We start from the raw sequence: 16,470 nt of genomic DNA on the forward strand, positions 1-16,470 counted from the left end.
CTCAGTGAGAATACCGAAGCATGCCTTCATTACCTGGGTTGCAGCAAGAGACATAATGGTTACGAGGGATAGGCTTTTGAGATGGAGCTTGACGGTACCATCTAACTGTGTGCTATGCGCCGGGAATCAAGAGAATCGTCAGCATTTGTTCTTCGATTGTGCGTATAGCAATCAGGCCTGGACATTTTTTGTATCTCGATTACATCTCAACTCCCCCCCCCTCCCCCCCGCGTGGTTTTGAGGATGTATTGAGGTGGTTGGTTGCTCCATCGAGAGATAGCAACGTGACCATGATGGTTAGACTCATTTTTCAGTCTGTAGTGTATTTGGTTTGGAAGGAAATAAACAAGAGAATCCACTCAGCAGTGGAGAAGCCTCCATGTACTCTTATTGGAGAAATTCAGCAGACAGTGAGACTCAGATTGGATCCTCTGACCCGTAAACAGATTATTCCTCCGGGACAGAATTCATTGCTTGCAACATGGTTCTTGTTCTTTGATTTTTGAAGTAGTAGCAGCGTGTTGCTGGGTAACGAGTTAAGATAGGTTTGGTAGTTGGGCGGTTGGCGATATGTCGGGTCTGGTAGATCTTTTTTTGGGCTTTCCCCACCTTTGTAAAAAATTGAAATGAATAATAGAATTTCTTTAAAAACAAAAAACAATAACCAACATTGAGAGAGAAACAAAACAAGGGTTTTCTCAGTATCAATTATACAAACCAGCTGATCATATAGCCAGTATCAATGTCAACCTACTTATATCACATTCTTTTTCTACATGCAATTCTACCCTAAATTTTGCTATTTATTAGAAGTTTGGGTTTTCAAAACCATCTTCTATCTATTATGGGATTGATATAATGTGTTCAAACATCTTATGATTAATCTAGAATTGGATTAAGAAATCTTGTTAAAGAAGAACAAACAAACTATAACTTATAATATTAGTCCGTGTGAAATTTATGGTGATAGATATTTTTTTTTTTTGCTAAAAGGTAAATATCATTATGAAAATGAACATTTGAGGTTTACAAGATATTGACACAAACTATAAGACCTCTATGATTGATTACATGGCAACAAAGTTTAAAAAACATGTAATCAAAAGACAATCGAATCTGAAACCGTTCTGCCTTAGAGCGAACATGGCAACAAGGATCGATACAACACTTGAAGAGTCGGGAGAAAGAGCACAAACGAGATAGGCATACGGAGAGACCGGATAACCGGAGATTGAGGGACACGACGCTAACATGAAGTTGTTTCATACGGTTGCTTGAACCAATACTTTCCTCTGAGACACAGAGATAAGCCCGCTCAAGGACCGCCCTCTAAATCCGGGCTGGGCAAGAACTGATCCTATATTCCAGCATAGACAGGACAACACGTATCCACAAGTGTTTAATAGCGCTCAACAAACCCAACCAAACTCGTCCTCTAAGTCAGTGATAGATATTTAGGTATAAGCTTATAATGTGATCTTGATTTAATTTTCGACTAGGCAAAGTGCGGATTATAGATCTCTTACCCATCTCCTTTTCCTTTTCCGTTAATAAAAAAATGACCATTACGTTTCATTCAAGCTCCAATCAAGTTAATAAATGGTCAATTAATTAACAAATGAGGTGACAGGCCAACAAAACCGAAAGCTACATAAAAGAAAGAGAGTAACACAGAGACGAAAGGAAACGGTAACAAAAAGATAGAAACGAACCTAAAAAGAATATATTAAACAAAAGAGATTTTCAAGATCCATAAGAAAAAATAAGAAGCTTAAGGCATAAGACGGTTGAGTGTTCACGCCGTAGGCTTTTGCTGATAAAGTTAGCATTGGATGTTCCAACTTCATAGTATTCGAAGCAACTTAAGTAAGGCCTGAACCTCTTAAAACGTTCATAAAATTCTATAAACAATCTCTTTTCTTGTCATGTCTTCTTCATGCTTCTCTCACCTTTTTCCACTTTTGATTGCTTCTCTCTTTCTTTGGCATAACTTTAACTTAACAATATCATCTTCGTTCATTGCGAGTGTATACTGTCAGCAAATATGTAATGTAGCTTACGGTAACACAAGGCCACTGGTTTTGTTCCATGGTTAACTAATGCTAGCTAGCTGAATGTACACTTCACTTACGTTGAAATGTCATACGAGTAATTTGAGTCTTAGTATATAATGCAAAACATATTTGAGCAATTAGATGGTTGTTAAAAAAAGAAAAAAAACTTGTAAATATACAAAAGAAAAACACAACATACATATATTTTTTGAAAAACGGCAAATACGAGAAGGAAGAAAAAAAATTGAAGGAAAAATAATCATCATCTGGAAGCAGAAATCTATACTCAAGAACTCTTAAAAAAAGAATTAAGAACTCTTAAAAACAAAATATGATGATTTGTTGGACTGTAACTGTTGAAAATTTACTTCTGTAAGATTTTTTTATTTACCTTTAATGAATGTAGCTTTAAATTTCATACATCTAAAAATATGGAGCTTTAGAAAATAAAATTTTTACAATCATTTTTTGTGTGTTTTTGCTGTAACTTTAGTTTTTTTGTTGTAGTTTTAAAAACCAAGATAAATCATGATTGGTAATATTCAAGGCTGTAGATGAAAATTAAAGCTAAAGCCACTTCGTACATCCCAAGTAACTTGATCAATTAGATGGTTGTAAACTATCTTAAAGAAATAATTAACATACATTAAAAAATCGTCAACATCAAAAATAGAAAACTAAAAATGGAAAAATCATCACCATCTCGAAAGAGAAAACTATATTCAAGAATCAAGAATTCTTAAAAACAAAATACCAATTTAATCAAGTATTTTTTTGTCTATATGCGAAAAAGACGTTCAGATCATATTCCAAACCTGATCTAAAAATGGCCATAATAAAATCATAAAAACTAATGTTAATATCTCTCTTTTAATTATTGTCCACTACAAATCCGTTATAATCGAGCTGACGGTATATTCCAGCGGGAAACTCAAGCTTCTCCGGCACGACTTTGTTTTACCTCTGTGCATCACCGAATATTTCTTACCTCCTTTCATCGGCGCCGGTGGGCATTCTCTGACCTCAGGGATTCTATTCTCCGGACAAGTCGGTGTTTTATATACGTCTTTATCTTTCTGCACAACTTCTTCTTCTTTTTCATCTGATCTCTTCCTTTTCCGACATGTATCTAACACTAGTTTGTCGTCCGAAAATTCGCCTTCTCTCGTGTCTGAAACCTCACCTAACGTCACTTCTTCTTGCATCAGCCTTGAGATCTCTGACATACCTAGAAATCTACACAAGTCGGACCAGAAAGAAACAAAAAAAAAACTCTTGTTCTTGGGAGAGAGAAGATGATGAGAAAAGAGGAAGAAGCACAAATGGTTGATGGATGTTTATAGATCCAACGTGGTGTGGAATATTAATCAGAAAAGCTGTTAGTATTTCCTTTTTTACTAGGGGTTAATCCAAGCTTCGCGCGAAAAATTGTATTTATTAAAAAAAATTGTTTAACATTTGTTTTTTTCTTTGTTTATATTTGAAGAGATTAGTTTTGTATTAAGCTGTAATCATTATTTTATGGTTATTTTTTTATATTTTTATGTTAAACTTGGAATTAAATTAAACTTCTCAATAAGCTTGTTGTGATGATTATAATGAAGCTATCTAATGTTTTTCTTTTTGCGGTGTAAATATTTTAATCTGTTTGTTTAATTGATGTCATCTAATTATTTAATTTTATATTGGTTTTGGAGTTACGGTTGATTTTTAAAAATTCAATATGTAACATTTTTCGATATTTATCCGGATACAATAACCTTAAATTATATTATTAACACGCTTTTTATTAGATTGTAGTAGTGACATGTGGTCCATTTGTTTACAGAACATAGATTTATTTCATTTTTTAGAAAACAAAATCATGAAAATATTATTATTTTACTTTGTTTTCAATTTTTTTTCTAATTTAACATTGATAGTAAATAGAATAAATTTTCTTAACTTTGTGTTTGATTTATTAACAAAGAAAACATATATTATTTCTCTTTTTGTTTTTCTTTTTGAATTTTGTTGTACTTTTTAATACATTTTCTTAAAATTACTGTTTTTAACAGTGCAAAGAAAGAATAATCTATTTATTATATATATAGTTAGATATCATACAAACTTAATAGGGGTAGTTACTACTCAGAAATATAGATTTCTTTGTCTTGTATATATTATTATTTTTAAACACCAAGTAGATCTTGTTATCGGATTAACTAATTATATATAATGTTATATTAATTTTCAGAATATAGTTTCTTACACTGAATTTATTATATCTAATTTATTTATTATATATTTAAAATTACTACTTGTATTATTAAATATAAATATATTTTTATTTATTAGATGCATCTTTTATTAATTCATGAAACAATAAAAGACAAAGTTTGATATGCATTTTAAGTGAATATCAAATCATTTTGTCCATTCAAATTGCCTACTACATGGTGTTTTATATGATCTTGAGCCATGTACATCATCATTATAAATATTTTGAATAAAAAGTGAGAAGTTGAATATAAAATTAAGTATATATATATATACTAAAAGCGTATGACTAAAAAAATGAAAACATACAATCTAAACTTAAACCGAACCAAACTGAATTAGAAGCCTTGTTAAAAAAAAATCACAGATTAACCGACCTGCAACCCGGTTATCTAAGTAGAGAGTAAAAGGGTAATTTCAAATATTTTTTTTCCTTTTAAACAGTTTCAAATAAATTTTAGAAGTGGAATACGAGGTGAGCCGAATTCGAAGCCTTTGGACCCGTTTTGTTTCTCTATTATTCTCCTTCTTCTTCTACTTCCTCCCCTTTCTCCAGTTTTTTACTTTTCTCTCGGTTTCAGGTAATGTTTAGATTCTTCATTGTGCATTCGAATACCCAATTGTACGTTTTGTTTGGATTTCATATTTGCCTCAATTCAATTCTACACTCAATCCACCATGATCTCATCTTCGATCTGTGTTTATCATATTGTCATATTTGTTCAATCACCCATGTTTTTTCTGAATTTTAAATAATATTTTGGAAATTGTTTAAGAGATTCTCGATCTAAGATTGTTCTTTGTACATAGTTAATGACTTAATTCTATTAATAGACATAATCATTACCAGACTGATCTCCATATTGTCGTTGGTAATAAAAAAATATGTTTTCAAGATTTTTTTATAAAAAATCATATCCTTTTGTTTTGCAGAAAGGTAGCAAAATGGCTGACGGTGAAGACATTCAACCTCTTGTCTGCGACAATGGAACCGGAATGGTTAAGGTATGTTTCTTGTTCCCATGGAACAATTTATCATTTAGTTTCTGTCTGAGATCATGTCTCTGTTATTGACTTAGGCTGGTTTTGCTGGTGATGATGCACCACGAGCTGTGTTTCCCAGCATCGTGGGTCGTCCACGTCACACCGGAGTGATGGTTGGTATGGGACAAAAGGATGCTTACGTTGGCGACGAAGCTCAATCCAAACGTGGTATTTTAACTCTCAAGTACCCTATTGAGCACGGTATTGTCAACAACTGGGACGACATGGAGAAGATTTGGCATCACACTTTCTACAACGAGCTTCGTGTTGCACCTGAGGAGCATCCTATTCTACTCACTGAAGCTCCTCTTAACCCGAAAGCTAACCGTGAGAAAATGACTCAGATTATGTTTGAGACTTTCAATGCTCCCGCTATGTATGTTGCTATTCAGGCTGTGCTTTCCCTTTACGCCAGTGGTCGTACAACCGGTGAGTGTAGTCCTAATGCTATAAAGCTTGAAAGCTTTGTACTAGCCCTATTTCAGTTATTTTGGTTTATTCGGGTCGGGTATTTTTATTTTGGTTAGTTCGCTTTGGCCACAATACCAAAAAAAATCGGTTTGGTTTGGGCTTCGATTAATTTTGGTTTTAAATTTTTTTAAAACTCAGATGTTTTTGGTTACTTCCGGTTAGTTCGGTTCGGTTATTTTGGTTAATTTTGGATAATTCGGCTATTTATTATTTTTATTTTTTGAAAACTTAACGAACTGAGAACCGAACCGAAATAGTTTCAGAAGCTTTTCAAACTAAACCGAACTCAAAACTGAAACCAAACCGTTTGGTTTGGTTCAGTTTGGTTGAAATCGGCTTACGTTATATAGAGTGTAGAGTATACAGCTTTTGTCTGATTATGGTATATGTGTTTCAGGCATCGTGCTCGACTCTGGAGATGGCGTGAGCCACACGGTTCCTATCTACGAGGGTTATGCACTTCCACATGCCATCCTACGTCTTGATCTCGCGGGCCGTGACCTCACGGACGCGTTTATGAAGATCCTAACCGAGCGTGGCTACTCTTTCACCACCACAGCAGAGCGTGAAATCGTTAGAGACATAAAGGAAAAGCTCTGCTACATCGCTCTTGACTACGAGCAGGAGCTAGAGACTTCCAAAACTAGCTCATCTGTTGAGAAGAACTACGAGATGCCTGATGGACAAGTGATCACCATCGGTGCTGAACGGTTCCGTTGTCCTGAGGTTCTTTACCAACCGTCTATGATTGGTATGGAGAATCCAGGTATCCATGAAACAACCTATAACTCCATAATGAAGTGTGATGTCGATATCAGAAAGGACTTGTATGGTAACATTGTGCTTAGTGGTGGAACCACAATGTTCCCTGGGATTGCTGATAGAATGAGTAAGGAGATCACTGCTTTGGCTCCAAGCAGCATGAAGGTCAAAGTTGTTGCTCCTCCTGAGAGGAAATACTCTGTCTGGATTGGAGGGTCCATCTTGGCCTCACTCAGTACCTTCCAGCAGGTACACACCTAAACCATTTAAGTTGATTCCTTATCAGTCTCTAGCTACCCTGCAGCTTAACTAAATCAAGATGTTTTGTCTTAATGTGTGCAGATGTGGATCGCAAAGGCAGAGTATGATGAGTCAGGCCCATCCATTGTTCACAGGAAGTGCTTCTAAGTTCAAAGTTCATCATTTTTCTGAAAATAAGTGGTATGCTGCTCTTTGTTTTTTTTGTTCTTTTATATTTTGAAACTTCGGCCAAAGACATTTTCAAGGATTTATTTTCTTATTCTTATTTAGTTTCAACTGTCTTTTTGAGTGAATAATAATATCTCTTTCTCTTTGATTATTACATAGCAATGTGTTTCAAGCTATCTCTGTTTTATCTTGTACACTTTTTATCAACTGAAGTTGTAAACTATAGAAAGTGTTGCAATGCCTACATTGGAGATGCCAAATGATTTAAAGAAGAGAAACCAAGACATACAATAAATGCTGAGTTAAGGGACCAAAAAGTCTGATTTAACATTGGAGACACCAAATGAAAAAAAGAAACTCAAAACAAAAAGCTTACATTACATGACACAACAAAGAGGAGTAGACATCTTAGTAGGTTTGGTTCAGGGTTCAGGGTTCATGGCCGGTCTAATAGCCTCTGCCTGCAACCCATGTGCTGTTCAAGAAGCTTTGTGAGCCTAATATGCTTAGAACTCCATTGATCAGCCAGTTTCTGCTCCTTGGCCTCTGCGTCTCTCCTCAAGCCCACAAGCTGTTCTCTATACTCTCCTTCAATCTTCTCCATTGCCATCTTCTGCTCTTCCCTCAAAGCCTTCATCTTTGCCTCGATCTCCTCCATCTTCTCCCTTTGTCTACTCGTCTTCTCTGACTCTAGCTGCAGCTCCAGCCTCCTTAGCCTCCAAGCCGCTTCCTTCTTATGCTCCGCCCATGCTCTGTGTCCTTCCTCCAACTCTCTACAACACTCCATCAGCTCTGACATGAACACACTCTCACTACCACCGCTGCAAGACGGTATCATACTCCCTAACACATGAGTCTCTCCTCTCTCAGGCTGCTGCAGCCACGGGATAGGCGGTTGAGGTGACGCTGCAGCCACGGAGGAAGGTGATAAAGTGAGAGTCACCGAGGGAGGTCTCGCAGCAACATTGTTCCCGTTGTTAGGAGTAGCTAACCAAGGCGGGATCACATGATTAGAAGGAGGACCGTTTGAACTAGCCATAGGGACCGAAACAGAGCGGTCTTTCACAAGCTTCTCAGCGAAACTCTCGAGAATCCTATCGTACTTGCTCTCGTCGATAGGCTCGACTCTCTTGTTAATCTCTTTCTCCTCTCTCTGCTGCTTCTCCTTGAACACTTCCCACCACTTCCCTAACCGCTTCGCCGTCCTCCCGGGAACCTCGGCGGCGATCTTCTTCCACTTGTTGCCGTGCTTCTCCTGTAAACGGATCACAAGCCTCTGCTCTTCCTCGGTCAGAGACCCTTTCTTGATCCCTGGCTTGAGGTAGTTCTTCCAACGCTCCAGACAAGACTTGGCGTCACGGTTGAGAGGCTTGTTCATGCGGTCGGAGACGAGATGCCATTCTCTAGGACCGAACTGTCTGACGTAGGCGCGTAGCAATGCATCTTCTTCACCACTCCAACGTTGCCTCTCCTTCATCTCCTGAAACTCCACACATCACTCCTTCCCATCTCAACACCATTCCTTCTTCATCTGCGTTAATTTTCCAAAAAAGATCAAAACTTTTAAGATCGAAAAACAGAGCAACCCATTTGAAACAGAGGGATCTGACACTCAAGAACCATCAAAGATGAGAAAGACTAACACTTTAACAGAGTAGTTAATGGTTGAAACCAAAACAGAGGAGTTAGTGGTTGAATCCAAAACAGAGGAGTTCAATTGTTGAAACCAAAAACAGAGGAGTTAATTGTTGAAACCAAAACAGAGGAGTTTTTGTGGTTGAAACCAAAACAGAGGAGTTGATAGTTCATGAACACTATTAGCGTTACCCTATTCAAGATAAGAGATTGTGGCATTGTGCAAGGAAAAAAAATGCTCACAAGATAATCTTGAAAAGGAGACTCAGAGCAACTTCTTCCATTCACACAGATTGTTCTGTCTTGGACTTTAATCTCGTCGGCGAAGTGGAAGAGGAAATGAAAAGACCAAAGAGAGAGGCTTTATAAACCAGACAACGTACCAGATTAGACCACAGAGACGGCAGATTGATAAAAGAAATCTAATAAAGGACGAAAAAAGTTTATCGACTGGGACACTGACGTTTCTTCGGTTATACGCACAAGTGGTGAAAAAACTCTCTTACAGTGGCGCGTGGAGGTAAAAGTTTGATATTCCATTAGTTCGTTTGCTAATATGATATTTTTTTATTTTTTATTTTATTTTACATTGGGATCTCAAATTCGTTTTCAATAACATTAAAGTAAATAAAAGTCAAATTTGATCAAAATATAGTATCTATGATAAAATTATTTTCAAAAAAGATTAAAAGATTATCATCACTTTTTTTTTTGTTTTTAATCAATTTTAATAAAACTATTATAGATTGAAATGCATTTACAATTTTTTTCTTAAAGTTAAAAAATTTAGATCACATAATTAAAGAAACTACTCCAAACTTGTTAAGCACATCTATAGACTTGGAAATTTTTCTACGATTGATATTGCTTAAAATAGATATTTGTTTTCAGTAATGTATTAATCTGGTAAATCTACTTTTTGATTTCTTTATTTAATGTATACATAAGAGACTAATGTTTTAGAAACTATGTAGATCTTATTTTCAAAAAAAAAAACTATGTAGATCTTTCAAACAAATATTTTTTAGAAAAAAAAAATATTAGTAAACTTTTAATGTTTTTGACAACATTATTAAATATGTAGTGGTGTAAAAAAAAAATTTTTGAACCAGGTGTATTTTTTTTTGTTCAAAAAAAAAAAAATTACACCTGGTTGAAAAACAAACCGCTTTCTTTACATTTTAAATTGGTTTTGTTGGCTAAAACCAGGATTTGACGTATGAGTAATTGCGGTTGAGATGGACACGTATCAGAAAATGAGGGTGGTGTCTTTTGCAAAAGCATGTAAAAACAGTAATGGTCCCAAGAAACCCTACCAAGAAATCCTTTTCTCTGTTCCATCACATCCGATTACCACTACTCAACACTACTTGTGTTTGCTACCATGCACACCTTACTCACCGGCGTAATTTAGAAACTCCGAATGCTATAATCAGGCAGACAAAACTTTCACTCTTTTATGATTGACTCAGTCACTCTCTACCACCCCCCAATTTTTCTCAAACTATCTTTACGTCCCAGCTCCAAAACACTATTTTAATGCAATACTATTATTTCACACCAAATTTGGTGAGATACTATTCACCACACTAAGAACATCTCCAACCCATAACACTATTTTGGTGTAGTTTCAACACTAAAAAAATGTTTTTCTCCAACCATAACACTAAATTTCACATTAAAAGTTATTTTATAACGGGCAAATCTTCAAAATAGCACATTTCTAAGTTTATATCACAAAAATAGCACTCAAAAACTAAAATGACCAAAATAGCATTTTATCTTTTGAAAATTTTAATTTTTTTATTTTTCAAAATTTGAAATCTTATCTCCAAAAACTCATTTCTCAACTCTAAACCCTAAACCCTAAACCCTAAACCCTAAACCCCAAACTCTAAACCCTAAACCCTAAACTCTAAACTCTAAACCCTAAACCCTAAATCCTAAACCCCACCCTTTAACTCTAAACCCTAAGTTTGTGACTTTTGATAAATTAAGTGCTATTTTTGTGACTTTTGACCTTAAGTGCTAGTTTGGAAACAAAAACTTGATTTAGTGTTATTTTGTCTTTTTCTCTTTTATAATACTATATGTATTTAACTTTTTATTTGTCATTTATTTAATTGTACATTTTATTAATAAAATAAATAAATAGTGTTTTAATGGAATGAATAGTATTATAGTGTGGTGAATAGTATCACACCAAATTTGGTGTAAAATTATAGTGCGACACAAAAATGGTGTGATTTTTGCAGTTGAGTTGGAGATGTTTTAGTGTAAAAATTATACTAAAATAGTGTTTTGCAATTTGGTTGGAGATGGCCTAAAACACTATTCACTTAATTTATTGATAAACTAGACAATTAAATAAATGATAAATAAAAATATAAATACATATAATATTATGAAATAGTTTTTAGTGTGAAATTTGGTGTTATATTGGAAAAGAACTTTTTTTAGTGTTGAAATTATATTAAAATAGTGTGGTTTTGACACTAAAATAGTGTTATGGTTTGGAGATGTTCTTAGATTATACTAATTAGACAACCACATACATATTAATGTATGACGTCACTAGATGCTTCGTAGTCACAGCCAATATTAAACTCCATCTGTTTCATTTTACTTGTCGTTCTAGACTTCGACACACAGATTAATAAAACATTTAAGTTTATCTATTTACTAGATAAAAACATCATTACCAATACACCTAACCAGATTTCAACCAATAAAAAAATAGATTAGAATAAAAAGTCAATAAATTTTGTATTGAAATCATAAAACAACACTAATTTTGAAACGAAAATTTTGTTCTAAAACGACATTTAATTCGAAACGGAGGGAATAGTAAATTCAGTCGAGTATTTATTACCTTAGCTTCTTCCTTTCTAATCTTTTTTTTTCAGCGATAGCTTCTTTTCGTTTCTTGAATGATCATTGTCCCCTAAAAAAAAAGAATGATCATTTTGAAAGTTGCAGCTTAGTTTACATTTCTAGAGTTACAACTGTCGCGCTAAGCCCTAGCAAAACAGACTAGAAGTAAAATAATTTTATTTTATATCTATTGGTCTAATAGACTATTCATCGAATTGTCGATCAAAATTTGGTTTAGGAATATAGGTAGTAAGAAAAAAAAAAGTTGACAAAAAAAACAGCCATCATGGTTTTGATTAAAAAAAAACAACAACCACATGGTTGGTTGATTTTACCAAAACAAGAACAACATGTTCTAGTTGCGTATATTGAGATATGACTAACCACATATGTTGATCGAGAATTGATAGTTTCTGTGACTCGTATCACGGTCCAGATTATGAACTATTACGAACACGAATTATTATAGAGAGAAAGCTTGAGCTTGAAGAAGATGGAGTTCGTTACATAAATAACTTTCTCATTTTTAGTTATTCAATCAATGCTTGCAAATGTACATTTATACTAGATAATCATCCGAGCCATGTTCGGGGTGAGATATATATACAAAGTTTTGACAGAAAAACAATGACTAAAATGCAAAAAAAAAAAACTTATATAATTTGTGTACCTTCGTACATAATTTTGCAAAAGAAACTTACACACATGACAATGTATGTGATTGGCATTCAAGGAATGAGAAATTTCATACACGATATATTAGTTAGTTTCTATATGTATTACCAATTAGAGATCTGATATGTAAATAACATTTAAACTAATATATTTTGATAAATGATATAATAAATGATATAATGAATTGAGGGTTGATGGCATATATTGTAATTTTTCTAGTAAATGAATGGTTGTTTAAAATGTGGTGTGAGAAAGGTTGTGGTGTTGATACATAAGTATAACCACAAACTTGTTAATAATACATAAAATCAATGTTGTTTTTTTAGTGTTTTTCTTTTAATAATAAGGAGATATAATTGAAGTTTGAACTAACTAAACGGAATAAATATATTGAACCACCTAATAGAAACTGACTCAATTTTTAACTGGAAATTCAATCTTCATGTGAACTGGTATGATATATATATATATATATATATATATATTTTAATGAATGTTAAATTTCATTCATCGAAAAAATCTTGTTACATCAAATGCACCTTTATTGCAATAAGCTACTCCTTTGTAACTTATACTCCTATTGAAATTGAAATATTCACAATTTTGTTCCAAACCAAAATTGCAGCTACTTCTTTCTATACCCTTTCCACCCTTTGTTCTCGTGGAACTTCTCTTTCAATCATCTTTTTCAATGCTGGCAAAGGCAGTGGTTTATCATCATGCTTTACCGGTATAATATTCAATATGCACACATCAGTTCGAATCTTCTTTGATGAAAACTGGTTGCGTTTGTTAGAGGTTGGATTATCAAACAGTTTGATCATACATATACTATATTAAATACACGTTGAAATCGTCTGATAGTTTTTGTTTTTGTAAATATAACTTTGGATTGTAAATTGTATTTCCATCACAATTTAAATAACGCATATCGTATACAAGTTTGAACACAAATCATAAGTGTACGATTCCAAATAATGGTATGGTACATACCCTTTTGACAAAATAATATCACCCGGCACGAACTCTTTTGGTACCGCAACAAAATCCAAAAACTGGCAAACATTTGTATTCGAGTCCAAGTTGTTTTTTTAATTATTTATTCAAATGTTTTAGTATTTTGTTTACGATTTATTTGTGTGCACATGCAAATAAGAGTTTATAAATACTAAATAGCGAACCTAAGAAGTTATCTCCACAAACGAATATTGCGTAGTAATATCTTCTATCATTTAAAGTTGTACCTTTTTAAAAAAAAAATCAAAGTTGTATACTTGTATTCAATTAGTCATTGCTAGTTGTAAATTTATTTGGATCTTCGTTACTCCCCCTATTCAATTCTTTAAAGTATATTCTAGATTTTTTACACATCTTAATAAAACACATTAAATTTGCATAGTTTTTTGTGTTTATCTTATTTCCATAATTTTAAGCCAATAAAAAATTAACTAGTGCAATTAAGTTTTTTAAAGTTTGCAATTGGTTAACAAAGTATGCATTGTTACAAAAAAAAAAAAAAAAAAAAGTATGCATTGAAAATATAAAAGATGGATCTTTTTGAAACAAAATTTTTCTCTAAAATATCTATTTTTAAGGAACGGGGAGAGTATTATACAGTAGCAGCACTAACACATACAACTAGACTATATGTCCTAGTTTCCTACACAATTAGTGAATTTAATTTTGAAACCACTTTAAATCAGATTTTTTTTTTAATTATCTGGAGGTTCTGGGCCAAGGCCCTTAGTCCCCCGGGACCGGCCGGTGCTGATACCACTTTGAATCAGTTCGTTACTTCATAATGCTGCATGCATCTAAAGACCTAAACAATGATGATCCAAACACAATTTTAATTAGTGGAGAAAAATTATTAATAAAAACAATAGTATAAATATAGGGTTATATAATAGAATGTGAAACAGAGCAAAAACAGTAAATAATAAAAGTAAATGCCTTGTCCAAAAAAAAAAAGAAGTAAATGCTGAGGGAATCAGAGAAAAGTGTTAAGAAATAATAGTGAGGGATGAGATGACATGACATATGAGTTGTCAAATTGAGGCAGATCCTTTCTCTGATCTTCCCTCTGCCATCTCTTGCCTTTTACCTCATGTGCTCCATCCCCTCCGGCTTTTTCTCTCTTTTTTGTATTTTTCTTTTCTTTTCCTCTTTTTACTATTTATGATCAATTTTCCATATAACTTCTTCTTTTTTTTTTGTTCACTTCTTCTAACCATATAATTATCGATATAACTTCTTCTAACCATGACAAAAGTATTATTTTCCATTTGGATTGAAAAAAACAAATTTGTGTTTGTAAAATTTATTTAATGGGAAATTAAGCCGTATGACCAAGAAAAAAAGTATAATTGGGTACATAGCTAAATGCCCTAGTTTTTCTAAATACACATTCTATTTTATGTAATAATGCATTTACGCCCTTGAAACTAACCGGCGAAACCTGTTGGAAAAAATAAAAATAAAATTAATTGTCAAGTTACGCGTGGCTTGATTATATTCACATTATCTCTTTTAACTTTTTTTAATACTTTTGGAAAAAATGAAAGGTCTCTCCGTCGCCGGTTTGCACCACCCCCTCGAACCCTCCAGTTTTGTTTTGCTCTTCACCGTCGGTGACGTTGTCCTTGTTTGCGCTCATTAGCCATCTCGAAGTGCGTCGCAAAAGAAATGTCATCTCCAATTCTTAAATCGTTTGAGACAAGAGGTCGTTACAGTTTAATCGACGAGAAAGAGCAATCCGAGCTTCTTGTACTACACATCAACGATTTATCTGAGAACTGTTTAAATATTGTAAGTTCTCGGTTTTGTGCCTTTGATTCTACTCGTCTGATGCTCTTTTCTCCTATTTGGGCTAGTAGAAAGAAATGATTTAGGGTTGAATTTGTCCTGGTTGCTCGGACTCATCTGTTTACTGCGAATTGTTGGAGTAATTATGTTTGAAATGTGAATTCACACTTTAGGGATTAGATCTATATTGGATTTTTATGTAGCTTGAAATGGAATAGCTTGGATACTATGCTATGTTAAATATAATGCTTTGTTAAATGGAATAGTTTACAGTACTTAATATTATAGTTCTACTCGGTTGTACTATTTTTTTAGGAGTAAATTAGCAACCCGTAAGAAGATTTCTATTTCATTCCGTGTTACTGTATGTTCTGTTCGATGCATATAAATACTAGACTATATAGAATATAACTGGTAATTGACTACTATGTTGACTTTCCATATTATTTGCGTATCTCATCTGCTGACTTCACATGTTATTTGACTATCTCAGGTTTGTCATGAATGAGTTATACCTTCTAAATAGACTGTTTACAACAGACTTTGAACCAACTGGAAAGAAAAGAGTTAACAACTATTTCAACCTCCGTTTGATTGAAGTGATCAAAAGTGCATTTAGAGGATGAGCATTTGGTGATGTTGAATGCGTCCCAGTTTGGTAAAGTATTGCAAATAGGGGCTCACACCTTCTCAGTCATGTTTGTGCATTATATTCTCTCTCATCAAGTAGTAATTGAGAAGGACTTCGAACTATGGTGTTTAGTGTAGAATGGAACAAATATTGTACTATTTCCAAGTTTTGCTATTTTGGTTGGGGTTTATATTTCTGTCTTGGGTTTAGTGATCAATGGTTTTAGGTTCAGTATAAAGGGTTTGGGTTCATTCTGGCAAAGCAGTAGGTAATTCAATGTCATCATATAAAAATTACAGAATTTGAACAATCTCCACCATCATGTTTTACCTTTTCTTATCACGTGTGTACTCCATGCTATTTTAGGTATATATAATAGTACTTATACACCACTCATTTTGAAACATATGTTTACATTTATAATGTAAATGGACACAACTTTAACTTTAACATGGCAACCATTTTTTCCATCTTCTTACTGCCTTCAGTTATACCATTTGTACTAAATTAATCTTCTCCATTTGCTGTGTTTCAATATGTGATTCTCATAACGCCACAAAACCAACGAAGTCACGTACTACATCATCTATTCTCTCCTAGATTTCTATTTTAGGTGCCCCATGTAGCATGAAACATGAATTGCTAAGGGTTTTACTTTGACACCACTCATTTCTCTTAATAGACTAAAGCTATCTTTCATAATTATACTTTATTATGTGGCTTCTTGGTATTCTTTCATATGCCAAATCTGTTACCAAGTTTTGGCCATTGATTCCATCGTCTACGCCATACTTTCTCACACCTGGTGACGTCGTCCCTTATGACATACTT

General features: G+C 33.7%; 2 protein-coding genes across 3 annotated transcripts; one reads left to right on the top strand and one right to left on the bottom strand.

Moving 5' to 3' along the window:
• The first annotated feature begins 4,799 nt into the window (after positions 1-4,799).
• On the top strand, positions 4,800-7,167 carry LOC106335519 (actin-1-like). Of its 2 annotated transcripts, none has more exons than XM_013774061.1 (5): positions 4,800-4,894; positions 5,247-5,318; positions 5,393-5,786; positions 6,226-6,839; positions 6,933-7,167. In XM_013774061.1, the coding sequence occupies exons 2-5, from the start codon at positions 5,259-5,261 to the stop codon at positions 6,996-6,998; spliced, it is 1,134 nt and encodes a 377-aa protein (XP_013629515.1). In that variant the 5' UTR covers positions 4,800-4,894; positions 5,247-5,258; the 3' UTR covers positions 6,999-7,167. The 2 variants fall into 2 exon arrangements, with proteins under 2 accessions (XP_013629515.1, XP_013629514.1); XM_013774060.1 differs by lacking the exon at positions 4,800-4,894 and adding an exon at positions 4,906-4,935.
• A 98-nt stretch (positions 7,168-7,265) lies between these two features.
• LOC106335520 (transcription factor AS1-like) lies at positions 7,266-9,075 on the bottom strand. Its single transcript, XM_013774062.1, has 2 exons — positions 8,898-9,075; positions 7,266-8,550 (listed from the first exon to the last, which is right to left on the bottom strand). Exon 2 carries the CDS (start codon positions 8,494-8,496, stop codon positions 7,456-7,458), a length of 1,041 nt encoding a protein of 346 aa, XP_013629516.1. The 5' UTR covers positions 8,497-8,550; positions 8,898-9,075; the 3' UTR covers positions 7,266-7,455.
• Positions 9,076-16,470: the final 7,395 nt, after the last annotated feature.

This window comes from Brassica oleracea, chromosome C3, assembly GCF_000695525.1.
Source record: "Brassica oleracea var. oleracea cultivar TO1000 chromosome C3, BOL, whole genome shotgun sequence".
In the NCBI taxonomy this organism is placed as follows: domain Eukaryota; kingdom Viridiplantae; phylum Streptophyta; class Magnoliopsida; order Brassicales; family Brassicaceae; genus Brassica; species Brassica oleracea.